General features: G+C 32.2%; 1 protein-coding gene across 1 annotated transcript in view; it reads right to left on the minus strand.

The window, feature by feature from the left end:
- Positions 1 to 14,348, minus strand: part of LOC114335068 (sodium-independent sulfate anion transporter-like) — an 82,881-nt gene that overhangs the window by 13,953 nt on the left and 54,580 nt on the right. The window contains exons 2-4 of the mRNA XM_028285225.2: positions 12,343 to 12,509; positions 10,247 to 10,455; positions 7,378 to 7,612 (exon numbers count right to left, since the gene is read on the minus strand). Coding sequence (XP_028141026.2) covers positions 7,378 to 7,612; positions 10,247 to 10,455; positions 12,343 to 12,509 — 611 coding nt within the window. The remainder of the gene's footprint in view (positions 1 to 7,377; positions 7,613 to 10,246; positions 10,456 to 12,342; positions 12,510 to 14,348) is intronic.

Consider the following 14,348-nt stretch of genomic DNA (forward strand, 5'->3'; position numbering starts at 1 on the left):
ACACCCGGTATAAAATAACACTTACCTATTTAGCAATATTATTACAGCGATATTGTTGAAGAATAAGGCTATAACATATTAAAAAATTACTTAAATCGGCCAAGAGGTTTAGGAAATACGAGACTTCAAAAATGACCAAATTTTTAGGTGGGCCGATTTCTATGCACGTAAGTTTATTTAAAAAGTCACTACAATACATTAGGGATTTTTTCGGAAAAATTCAAACAAGCTTATATTTTTCTAAAACTTTTTTTGTTAGTTTATATTCATGTTAAAGTAAAAAGTTCTACTCGCGGATTTGGCCGCTAATTGTTTATTAACTGTTTAAACAATAACAATTGTTTTGTATTAATAATTTTAAAAATATCGTTAAATTCATCATTTTACTTAGATCAAATATGTTTCTAGTTTGTTTTTGATTATGCTGAATCCGAATAAGGCAATGCAATTTAAAAATTCTTATACAGAAGCTCTTATACAGTATGTCTGCGTAGCTAGGAACCACATGGAAAACTTTTTTATTATCAATTTTACGAAAAAAAGTTATTCTTCATAAAATGCTCTGGATAGTCAAAAATCTAAAACTCAATCATCAGATATCAAATTTTATCAATTTTATACGAGTTATGTCAAAAATATTAATTTCGTTAAAAAGTAAAGTACCTTTATATTTCAGAATATCAAAAAATGCTATTATAAAAAGTTGGTTGAAATTAAAAACTATGTTTAAATATACAATTACATCATTCACCAACCAGTTAGACAGAGTTCTTCAGTTTTTAAAAAAAATATCATTGTATCATAAACTTTAATTTTTTTTTATGACATAACTTGTTAATGCTCTTTAATTATACCTCTTGTAATCTTGTTTGTAATCGTCCCGTGCGAGTGGCCATAGTTGCCGAGCACGTTAATGTAAATAAAAAAAAAAAAAAAATTACATCATTCTAATTGAAAAAACTTTTTCAATTTTTTCTCAAATTACGGATACTCATCATCATTCTATTACAATTATGATAACTATTTTATTATCACTTTTACGAAAAGAAGTTATTCTTTATAAAATCTCCCTGGTCTAAAATCTAAGATACAACTACCATATATTAAACTTTTTAAATTTTATACGAGGTATGTAAAAAATATGAATTTTTCTTAAGAGTTAAGTACCTTTATTATTCACAATATTTTAATTAGAAGGATGTAATTGAACACTAAAACAAATTTTTAATTCCAAACAACTTTTCTTAATAACAATTTTCGATATTGTGAAATTTAACGATACTTTACTCTTGAGTGAAATTCATATTTTTTGACATACCTCGTATAAAATTCATTAAATTTGATATTTGATGATTGCATCTTAGATTTTATATACGATGCAGAGTATTTTATAAAGAATAACTTTTTTCGTAAAACTGATAATAAAAAGTTATCAATAGGTTCAAGTTACACAGACATACGGTATAAGAGCTAAAAGAAAATTTTTTTGCTGAACATTTATTATTGTTGAAGTTTATAATAAAATGTATTTTAGGTAAGTTTTCCAGAAAAAAGTTTTGATCACTTTATATGCATAAACATTTTTTTAGCTGCTAATTTTCGGTTTTGTATTACATTTTTGTTATCTTTCTTAATTTTCTCAAAAGAAATAGTCTATATCATTTATAAAGTAAAGTAATTCAGTGCATTTTAAAGATTACATCCTAAGCTTTAAAAAAGAACTTATAAAACTGTAATAGATCTGCTCAAACTTGAGTAATATCGTCTTAAAATGGTGGTAATTCTATAAAACTACGAAGATTTCAAAAATTACATTTTTTAAGACGTCATATCATTTGAATTAAATTTTTGAGATTTTTTTTAATGCAACATAATTTAGTACGATGCTTGAAAGCTAAGTTGTGCAAAATTGAGAGTTTTATAAAAAAAATTGTATTAGTTACACATTTTTAAATCATTTTTAAACAAAATTCATGTAAGGCTCATTTTCCGCCCACACCGTACTTATGCCCATACATTTTATTTCTTTTTATTATAACCATAAGGTAGCTTAATTATTCTTCTTTTAGGTTCAATTTGTAAAATTTAATTTGATCCATTAGTTAACGAATTATATTAAAATAACTCAACCGTGCACTTCGCCGTACGCTAGTTTACAGTGCGCCAATGTTTGTGAGAAGAGTGATTTTAGCGTTATAAATAAAAAATTATAGAAGATACAGATTTAGTTTTACAAAATTCTGTATATAATGTTTTTTTGTAAAATTTTCTGAATTTTTCAGTGATCAAGTCAGTTTTGTTCCAAAATGTATATTTTCGGAGTTATTTAAAAAAAACATCAAACTTCGTAGTTCATTTGTTTAATAAAAAATGAAGCGCCCACTTCACGAGTAGAACTTTTTGATATGTTGTTTATTAGACATTTCTTAATGAAATTACAAAAAGTTCTATCTTGTTTGACGAAGTGAAAATCTATTTGCACTCCCCTACATATTATAAACTTTTTTCTCTGTTATCACAACAATAAAAACTAATATGAATATACACAACATTAATTTGTTTATCCATAATCTCCATCTCCATATTGAACAATTATTGACAGATGATTTTAACACCCAATCAGATCCCGTATAACGTTTATACCATTTTGTCGGTGTGCGCATGCGTCCAGTAAAATCAAAATTTTTACCCTCGTGCCTAAAGAAGTATAACTTCAAAAACTTTTACACAGTATCAATTTTCTTGAGAACATAGATCTGTTTGCCGGTTTGACATAATTTTAATAATTTTAATTGACTATCTTGAAAAGGGTAAAACTATCAATAGCCAATATTATTGTGCATTGTTGGACAAGACAAACTAAAGTAGGAATTCATTGAGACGTGGGCGCCTATGCAGAAGAAAAGAAAAAAGTGTTGTTTCTCGAAGACAATACATGACATGAATTGGGGTTCGAATTGCTTTCTCATGCGGCTTATTCTCCTGATTTGGTCCCCTCCGATTATTATCTGTTCCCAAATCTGAAGAGATGGCTCGGAAATAAAAAATTCAGTTCGAAAGAAGAGATAATTTAAGAAACAAACAGATGTTTTGCAGAGCTTCCAGAATCGTATTATTTGCATCGCATAAAAAAGTTGGAAAATCGTTGAAATCGTTGTATTGAGCTAAAAGGAGACTATGTCGAATAAGATAAAAGAATTTCTTTTTCATTTCAAAGGATGTTACTTATTAGACCATCAGTATGTGACTGGAATAATCCCCTAAAGCTGGTTAAAGTCGACTTTCGTGACTATGTACAGGGCCGCGTTTAGGTCAATTGACGCCCTAGGCAATTCTCTAGTATCCGCCCTTCAAACATGTACCATTTTTGCGAAAAAAAATTGCAGAAATGTTTATTTAAATAAGAATACATTAAAAATGGATTTAAACTACGATGTTTATATATATATTATCTATAACAGAAAAAATTGTCATTCCAGTTCGATTACATCAGAGACTTCTTTTCAAAAAAAAATTTTTTCTTGACAAATTCGACAAATTGTTAACACGTTCTTGCGTCATACTTGATGGGAAATTATTTTTAATTACAAAAATTGAAGAAAAATCTTCTGCGTAAAAGGTATATTTATAAAAAAATATATACCTTTTACGCAGAGATTTTTCTTCAATTTTTGTTATTAATGGTATACAGCCAGCTACAGGAAATTTTTCCTTGTGGATTTTATTTTTAATTCTTGAAATTTTCGAAAATGACCTTTCAGCAGACACATTGGCAACTGGGGTGCACAAATAAATGTGTAAAGCAATGTCAAAATTAGGGAAAACATCTTTCAATCCACTTAGTGCAGTCACTGAAGGTTTTCACCTCCGATTTCGTTGAACCTCCATCGATTTTCCTGAAAATTGGTGAGTGGTTAGAGGATACCTGAAGGAACAAAGGTGATATGATGCCAACTTGCGCTTTTACCGTGTGGTCGATGCCACCCCTTCTCGAGGGTGAAAATTATTTTTTTTAATAAGACCATATATCGATGGAGAGACAAATTCTAAGCAAAATTTGTTATAATATGTATAAAGTTATTATTATAAATCAATACAATCAATACTGAGTTATTAAAGATCAAAGATTTTATTTTTTCGTAAAAAATGCATGTTTTAAAGCTCTTTTCCACGTATAACTAAAAAAATATAAGCTTTTACAAAAAAGTTATTATTTCCAAAATTGAATATAATAAAAAGCTAAATACACTCCTCACTTAAAGAACTAAACTAATGCTAATTCAAAGTGAGTTATGAGTAATTGAATGTATATTTTTTTCAACGAGTACTCAATCAAATCTAAGTAAGTATTCAAGCTTAAATAACAGGAAAACGATGCCTTTTATAAAATATACCTGCTAAGCACTTGTCAAAGTACTTCGAAGTACATATCAAATGAGTTTCAGTAGAAGTTAATAGCATCACAGTTAAGCAAGTTATGATGAAAATAAGAGAACCCTTTAGAACTTTTTAGGAAAAAGTGAAAAATAAAACGTACGCCATTTCCAAAAAAATTAAAATTGATAGTAATCCTTAGAAGAATTTCTTTATATTAGCATAAATAATTATTTAAACAATTTTGACAGGTTTAGAATGCATACTTTTTAAAAAAAGATATAATTTAAAAGAATCAGAATTTTTAAAATTATTGTAATTTTCATTTTCTTTTGATAATAATTCCAAAAATACTCAATATACGTAAAAAGTGATATATGTATAACAAAATTTTAGTTTTTCCTGTATCAAATATTTTACCTTATTACTATTAATTTTTGTAGGGTAAAAAATAACTGAGAGAAATGTTTAAAGCTTAAATTTTGCTGCGAGAACCATGTAACCGGGGCCACTTAACCTTTTATTTAAAAAAAAATAAGGCGTTTAAAAGATTAAGTTCAGCGTAGTTTAATAGCCATTAAAATTAACTTTCAAATGGTTTTTAGATAAACCTGATATCATAAAAATTAGCGGAGTTATTAAAAAAAAACAATAACTTTTTTGGAAAAATGTTTAAAAGATAAATTTTGAAAAATATTTGGTGCATAAATTTTAATGCTATCAACTTGTTCGGGGGCTCCTTTGATAGATATTTCTAAGTACTTTGACAAATTGTTAATAAGGTTATGTTATTTAAGCTATTTAAGCTTGAATACTTATGTTTGGGTACTCGCCGAAAAAAATATATATTCAATTACGTATAATTCACTTTTAGTTAACATTTAAAGGTTTTTTCAGCAAGGACTTTACTTCATTTTTTATTAGATTTCATTTTGGTAATAATAACTTTTTTGTAAAATCTTATAGTTTTTGAGTTATTTATGAAGAAGCGGTTAAAAACATGCATTTTTCTCACGAAAAATTAAAATCTTTGATCTTTAATAACTCAAAAAGTTTTGATTTATTTTCATACCTTTATGAAACAAATTTTGCTTAGAATTTGTCCCTCTATCGAATTCTGGGGATATTTTTAATAAAATAATTTTCACCCATGAGAAGGGGTAGCATCCCCCCCAGGGTAAAAGCGCAAGTTGACACCATGTCACCTTTGTTCCTTGAGATATCCTCTAACCACTCACCAATTTTCATGAACATCGATGGAGGTTCAACGAAATCGGAGGTAATAGCTCATATCCACTTTCAGTGACTGCACTGACTCATCTTTAAATATTAAGATATGTCAATTGGTGATTTTATTGTGGTATCCAAATGACCCTTTACGTGAATGCATTCATGTATGAATGATGTATCTTGGTCGTCTTTATTTTGTATCAGATTTTCAGCATCTTTAATAATTTCTTCATTGCTTAATTTTGGCAAATCTGTTAATAACACGAAAACGTTGATAAATAAGTCGATAAGATTCCAGACGTCTATTCAGGTCTCTTATCAGAGTGTCGATTATAATATAGAATGTGTGGATTTTCATCTCATCACTAGCTGAAATTTTAGTTCATCATCGGCCCCCTCGTCAAATTGAATTTTTCTTTTTTCTTTTTCTCTTTCTTTTTTTTATATGTTTTACTTGGGCACAAGTATTTGGCAAATTTTTTTGGCTTCCTTGTGGTAAAGTAATTTGAAAGAGCTTACATTCATACTCTTTAATGACAGAAGCCAGATCAATAATTTTTATATACAAATATTTTGGTACAGTATTTTTGCCGCCCTCCCATAATGTGCCGCCCTAGGCAACTGCCTATATTGCCTAATGGATAAAGTGGCCCTGACTATGTATATCAAAACAATTAAATGCAAAAACATGCGAACACTACAGAACAATAATATTAGCCTAATGAGCCACTTATTTAAAATGTTTTTAAAAGTAATACACGAACAAAATTTGTTGATAGAGATCACGATAGAGACTTAAGAATCAAAAAATAATTTATATTGCAAACAAACTGTCAATAATAAAGTGAATGACCAGTTGACCGAGGTAATCTCCATAGATAGAGGAGTTAGACAATGATGCATTCTATCCCCGGCATTATTTAATCATTACTCTGAACATATATTCGAGCAAGTACTGGAAAAACTACAGGAAGGCGTATTAGTCAATGAGTGCATCTAAATAACATTAAATATGCCGACGACGCAGTAGTTTTTGCAGATATTCATGGTTGAAGAGCTTGTGGAATTGGTATGATGTTGATACAAGCCTGCCATTTTGAGTGGCAGTTAACAAAATTAAGATAGTTATGATGGTAATCGGGACGAAATTGCCAGGGTCACCTTCATAAAGATGGGAAAATTCTTCTGCAACAGAGATATCAGAATCCCTCTACGATTAAGAATGCTAAGAGGCTACGTATTTAACACGCTATTATACGGTGTACAGGCCTGGACGCTCAAACAGAACAACATAAAAAATATTGAAAGTTTCGAGATGTGGTGCTACCGTCGAATGTTGAAGATAAATTAAGTTGAAATAGTCACAAACTTTGAAGTACTTAATACGAAGGATAGGAACATACCCAGAAATTTTGTTAGCGATAAAACAAAGAAAACTCGAATATTTGGGTCACCTGATGAGAGGACATAAATGCACATTACTTCAAAATATAATGTAAGGAAAAATAAAGGTAAACCGAATCCAGGCCGTAGAAGAATGTCATGGTTGCGGAATTTTAGAGACTGGTTTGGCTGCACCACTGAGGAACTCTTTAGGTAAGTGTAAACAAGGCCAAGGTAGCCTTGATGATCTCTAATCTCCAATAGGAGTGGCACAAGAAGAAGACGAAGGTGGTAACCAACGTTCTGAAAGCAAATGGTACAGAAAGAAAGAGAAAATAGACAGAAGGTATACTTTATGCACTAATACTACTAATAAATGTTTGCACTCACCTAGACCAAAGATTCCCATCAATATTTGTATCAATCCAGCCATGAACGAGAGCAAGATTGCATGTTCTGGTCCTCTTCCTTTGACAGCTTGCGCTGCCAATATGGCGTTCAACGCTGAGGGTCCGAATGGCACATCTTTACAACTGCCAAAGATAATATAAATAAAACATCCTATGAACGAACTGTACAAACCATATTGGGGCGGTAAGCCGATAATACTGTGATATGCTAAACCCTGGAAAAATTAAAAATATGATTATTATTTATTGTACAGCAGTAATTAAGAAGAGTAGGTATATTGTAAGCTGAATAGGAGAATAGGACCTGTAAGAGAAAACGGAATCTTCAGAAGTCGATACAATAACGAACTTTATCAACTTTATAAGGAAGCACCCCTGGCAGACTTCATTAGAATACAAAGATTGCAATGGGCCGGACATGTGATAAGAATGGGAGAGGATAGGCTACCAAAAAGAGCACTGAATGCTAGAATGCAGGGAAAGAGACCGGTTGGAAAGCCAAGAAAGCGCTGGGAAGACACAGTAAACAGCGACGCACAAGCCCTTTTAGGAGTCCGTGTATGGAGAAGAGCAGCCACAGACAAGCAAGGGTGGAGGCAAAAAATAAAGGAGGCCAAGGGTCAATTTGGGCTGTAGCGCCGTAGAAGAAGAAGATACTGTAAGCTGAGATGAGACAAAAAACAAATACTGAAAAGAAGGTAGAAGGACCAACTGAGAGAACTAGAGAAGTATAACACACAAGGAAAGGTAACACTACAGGAAGGTTAACCAGAACAGAAAGGAATTCAAACCTAGATTATCAATAACTAGAGACCAAACAACAGAACAGACAATCCACTGGAGATCTTAGGACATGGACATGGAAATGGATAAATTGACAGATTATAAGCAACTTTTGTTCCATAAAGTTTTTTATTTAAGTCAATACTTTTCGAGTTATTCGCGATTGAAAATGTTGATTTTTCTACGGTTTTTCGCATATAACTCAAAAAGTAAATATTGATCGAAAAAAGTTTCTTAGTAAAAGTGTAGCTTATAATAAAATGAAAAAAATGGTGTATCAGTAAAAGCTATAAATTATGTAAAAGCTAAGTGGTAGCTCATAAAAAATACGTTCTTATTCGTCTAATTCCAAATCGAATAATTCAACTTGAAATATCCGAAAAATCAAGCACTTCTCGGGAAAAGTTATTATTATTTTTAAAGTATTTAAAAAAAGTTTAACATTTGTTTTTCAAAAAAGTTTCTATCAGCAAAAATAAACAAGTTACACTGAAAAAACAAGTTAGGCCCTTTTTTTTGGTAAAAAAACCGTGAAAATTTCCCTATATTTAGCACCCTAAATAAAATTAATCGTTACCGGTTTACCATTTACTTTAACTGTATGTGTATTGTTTATATAATCTGTAAGTATGATTGGTTTGTGCTTATTTTTAAAAAAATTTGGTTTTATATTAAAAAAAATTTCTAAAAATTTTTAAAAAATTTCTTTTTTTCAAAATAACTTAAAAAGTATTAGTGATAAGAAAAATTTTAAAGAGTAAAAAAATGTAGGTTTTGCTATTATAAATATGCTATAGTTTTATTCTGTTTTTCCATATCACAAGAATTGGTTAAGATATCGCTTTTCAAAATTTGCATACACTCGTGATTAGTGACCCGTTCAAGTTTTTTCAACTATACCCCTTTCAAAAATAAGCACTTTAAACCGGTGAAACTGACACATCATATAAAAAATAGATAAGTAAGTAAATTGTTTGTAAAGCGGTAACGATTAATTTCATTTTGGGGAGCTAAACACGGGGAGATTTTCATGATTTTTTTAGCAAAAAAAAGGGGGCCAACTTGATTTCAAGCGTAACTCGCTTATTTTTAATGCTAGAATCTTTTTTTAAACAATTAAAATAAAGCTTTTCTTAAACACTTTAAAAAAGTCTAAATGGGTTTTTTCCGAAGAGTGCTTAATTTTGATTTCACCTTGAAATATTCGATTTGGAATTAGATGAATAAAAACGTATTTTTCATGAGCTACAACTTTGTTTTTACTCGATTTATAGACTTTACTGATACACCAGTTTTTTGGTTTTATATAAACTATACTTTTGCTAAAGATATTTTTTTCCATAAAATATTTACTTTTTGATTGATTTGCGAAAAACCGTCTAAAAACGTAGTTTTTTTGTCAAAAAATAAACATTTTCAATCGCAAATAACTCGAAAAGTATTGACTAACATAAAAAACTATAGAACAAAATTTGCTTAAAATCAATCAATTTATTTACTTACGATCTTATCTTGAACGTATGTTTTTTCTCCCCCGAGAAGAGGTGACTGTCATCCCCCAAGTAAAAGCAACCCACGGCACAATTTCAACTTTGAAGTGGAGGGTAAGTAGAACCTAAATCCAAATTTTCATGCAATTTGGAGTTGCCTCTGAAAATTACATGGTATCGCTGTATTTCCCGTTCATTTACTGGGCTAGAAGGGCAATAGATAGATACAGACAGAACAAAAGGATCATTGGTGATCAATACCAAATACTAGAAAGATGGGGAGACAACTTTCAGGAAAGATGATATAAGAATTGAGATGACGTTGCAAGAAGCAAAAATTCAACTTGAAGGTATGGAACACGAAAGAGAGAAAGATAACAACAGGGGAAGAAGTCATTAAAGCAATATAAAAATTGAAGGAAAGCTTCTGGAGCAGATAGCATTCTTTCTGACCTCTAAAAAAAGGTCGCAAAAAATTTGACTTGTTGTGTAACTAGGCTAGTAGATTCTGGAATGGATGAAAATTCTACAATAATATTTTATTCCTATAAATAATAGCAAAGAATACCTACTAACTTGTGGTATTAGAGTAAGACCCACTGTTATACCAGCTATAAAATCACCAGCAGCATAACTGGTGTTGTACTTTGGAAGCCAATCGAGAATGGGAAGCTTCCTGTACAGCATCTTTTTCGTGAAGCCTTTCCTTATTCGGTTCTTGGTCCATGGGACTATGTTTTTTATGACAGACGAAACTGAGGTATTTCGGTTGTCTTCATCTAAAACTGAAACAAAAAAAATGTAATATTAAAAAAAATATGTAATATAAGTCCATAGAATAGTAAATGAAATATCAAAAACTCTCAAAGAAAAGAAATACTGCAACGCTGTATTCCTAGATATCTCTAAGCGTTTGACAAAGTTTGGTACAGAGGTCTGCTTTACAAAGTAAAATTAGCACTATCTAGTAACTATTTCCTCCTAATCATATCCTACTTATCAAATAGATATTTCTCAGTAAAATTCAAAGATCAACAATCCAGCCCCTGTCCTATTAACTCCGGAGTTCCACAAAATAGTGTTCTCGGGCCGCTGCTTTTCTCACTCTACACAGCCGATATACCAGAGTCTCATAATACTACGATGGCTTCCTTTGCTGATGACATAGCAATACTAGCTGTAAATGAAGATCACATACAAGCCTCACAAGACCTGCAACACCATCTGGACATACTCATTGAATGGTACACAAAATGGCGAACAAAAGTAAACAAAACAAAATCATCTCAAATAACGTTTACCAACCGCCACAACACATGCCCACCTGTAAGAATGGAAAATGTAGGAATACCAACAGTAACAGACGCTAAATACCTTGGCCTCCATCTTGACCAACGTCTTACTTGGAAGAAACATATCCAGACCAAAATAAGACAACTAGACTTGAAATTCCGGCAAATGTATTGGCTCCTTGGACGCAGATTAAAACTCAACATCCAAAACAAAATTCTTCTGTACAAAGCAATACTCAAACCTATTTGGTACTACGGACTACACCTCTCGGGCTGTGCAAAGTCAACATCACTGAATATCATCCAAAGATCAATAGTGGATGCACCATGGTACGTAACTAATCAAACACTTCACGAAGACTTAATATACCTTTCATCAGAGAAGAAATCTATCGAGCCACGGAGTCACAAAATGAGCGTACCATTCACCATGACAATGAGTTAGTAAGGGAATTATTCCATAATGGCCCTGCCACAAGGAGACTAGATAGAACCTGGCCTCAGGACCTATTTTTAAACTTAAACATAAATACGAGTAGAAGATGAGACATCATTGGTCTCTTCTTCATGCCCAAAAACACGGAACAAATTTACTTAATACTCTTTTAATGTAGATTGTAAGTAAACATAATTACTTAAAAAAAATTCGATTTGGTAAAATGGGATCCCCTTTGTACCTAGTATAATGGGAAATATGGGAGTATATAACCACCTAGTTAACCTAATAAGAAGTTAACCAGTTAAAAACTCAGCCAAAGTTCATGAATTATATTCAAATGATTTCGAAATAAGGAAAGGATCTGGAACTCAAAGGCTACATACAATGGAAAGACTGAATAATAAAGAATACTAAGCTCAGCTTGATCAGCGCCATAATTTTTTCCATGGCTGCATACCTACCCAGTTGAAACATGGATACTCAGAAAAATCGATATACATAGAAGTAAGATTGAAGCCTTCAATTGAACCAACCTGTAAATTCTGGAAGTGCATAGGTACCTAAACTACTTCGACCAAATACCGAGTAACACGTGGACCATGAATATATTGGTAGTAAAAGGAAGGTAGAGGGCAGAACAGAAAGAGGAAGATCTTTAAAACAATGGTGTATACCAATAGAAAACTCTAATGGGCAAAACCCTACTCGAAGAGTCATGCCATTTGGTACAGGATAAGATTTGACAGCGAGCTAACAATATTTTAAGTGTCACCTTAGACTAAGACCTGACAAAGGCTCAAGGGATGAGGAGGAAGGATATTGCTGAAAGGTGTTAGTCAAGGCTGTATATTGTCACCAATGCTTTTTAACATAAACCTTAAACAGGTATTTCACGTTGCTCTAGGAAACAAACAAAATGGAATTAATGTAAATGATTTTACCTATGAACTGATTACTTCCTAAATAATTTGGTCCTAAATAGGCACTGCCTAAGCATGGGGTACTTCTCTGGCTGTGGATGGAGGAGATATCCGCTGATGAGTGTGTAAAGCTAGGGTTGTCGTAGGCTTCATCGTTTCTGGTTGCATATTGTTGTTGTGGATTATCCCTGAAACAAGAACACATGTCATTTTTTATTGAATACATTATCAACTGGTTCGAGTGATCATATGTTACAGTTAACTGATCATCAAGGGAAATATTGAAGGAAAAGGAAGTCCCGATAGGCCCCAGATTTCATGGCTCCAAATATGAAAGATTGGGCCGGTCTTGATTCATCGTCTTTGTTTAGAGCCGCATTGGACAGAGACAGATTTGCCAATGTAGTCGCTAATCTTCAGTAAAAGAGACAGTACCACAAGAAGAAGTAGGTTGTGGGATAGAACCCACCACATTAGCCAGACGGGTTGTTGGGGTAGAAGAATGTGTGATGCAACCATTGCAACCGAGGTTAGCCGCCTACTCAGTTTAGCCAACCTCTGAGCCTCGTTTATGACAACAGGATTCACCAACGTGAAGGTGAGGTTGACATTTGAGCAGGAGTGGCTATTTGTAGCTTAATCTGAGTAAACTCACCCAATCTAGCCCAATGTAAAACCAATTTTTAAACAAATTACGTTCAATTCACTTTTTTCGTGCTATCCCCTAACGCACATTTTAAGTAAACTAACCTTACTAACTAACTAAAGCAACTAAGTAAACTAACCAGACAAAATTTTCATTAAAAGAGGTGTCAGACAGGATTGTGTGTTATCCCCAAGTTTGTTTAACGTTCCTACTCAGAAATAATTTTTAATGAAGCCTTGAAAGGGCAATGTGGAACTCGAATCGGGGGAGAAACTATTAACAACATCAGATATGCAGATGACACTGCGATCATGGTTGAAAGTATTGAAGATCTTCAAGTCCTTATATATCGAGTCACTAGAGAATGATCTAATAACCTTAGGGAAGAAGCCTTTTATGTGCCATGTTGAGCTCTAATCGGGGGAGAAACTATTAACAACATCAGATATGCAGATGACACAGCGATCATTACTGAATTTATCGAAGATCTTTAATTCCTTAAAGATCGAGTCACTAGAGAATGCTCTAATAACGAACTTAGCATAAATACAACAAATATAAAGTTACTCATGGTTAGGAAACAAGATGTCGGCTTTATGCAACAAATTGTCAGTAATGAACTGATATCAGAACATAATCATTTTAAATACCAAGGATGTTGGATAAACGAGACACTAAATCTGGATGAAGAAATTAAAATTCGTATAGAAATTACAAGAGGAGCATCTACGAAACTTAGATCTATTCTGAGCAATTCTCAGCAGGACTTACAACTAAGAACCAAGTTCCTAAAAGGTTATGTGTATCCTGCATTAATATGGATGTGAAACCTGGATCATAAAGGTAAACATGATGAACAAATTAGAAGCTTTCGAGATGTGGTCATATCGTAGAATGCTCAGAATATCATAGGTTCAACATATTTCAAACAGAGAAGTCTTAAACAGAGTAAGTCAAGGCGAAGGTGACTTAATGAAGATGGTAAAAAAGAGAAAACTACCCACGCCTAAAATTTGGACACGGTATCAAAGAAGAAGAAAGCATAGCACGCAAATGCAAAGCAAATGATAGCTTAAAAACGATAGAATAGGGCATGAGAGATTTAGTATCTTGTCCTCGTTTGAATATTCTTGAATATCTTGAATATTGAATATCTTGTCCTTGTAATAGATGAGATAGTGAAAGAATGTAAGAAAACTTTCAAGAAATACTGCATCGGTTGGAACAGAATGCAAATGATAAACGCTGAGATGTGTATATTTGCAGACGACATAGTATTAATTGCGGAAACAGCAGAAAAACTGAAATACAACTTAGAGAAATGGAACCTAGAAGCAAGCAAATACAACTTAAACGTAAACAAAGAGAAGACTCAGATAAT

The sequence above is a fragment of the Diabrotica virgifera genome, chromosome 1 (genome assembly GCF_917563875.1).
Source record: "Diabrotica virgifera virgifera chromosome 1, PGI_DIABVI_V3a".
Classification (NCBI taxonomy): domain Eukaryota; kingdom Metazoa; phylum Arthropoda; class Insecta; order Coleoptera; family Chrysomelidae; genus Diabrotica; species Diabrotica virgifera.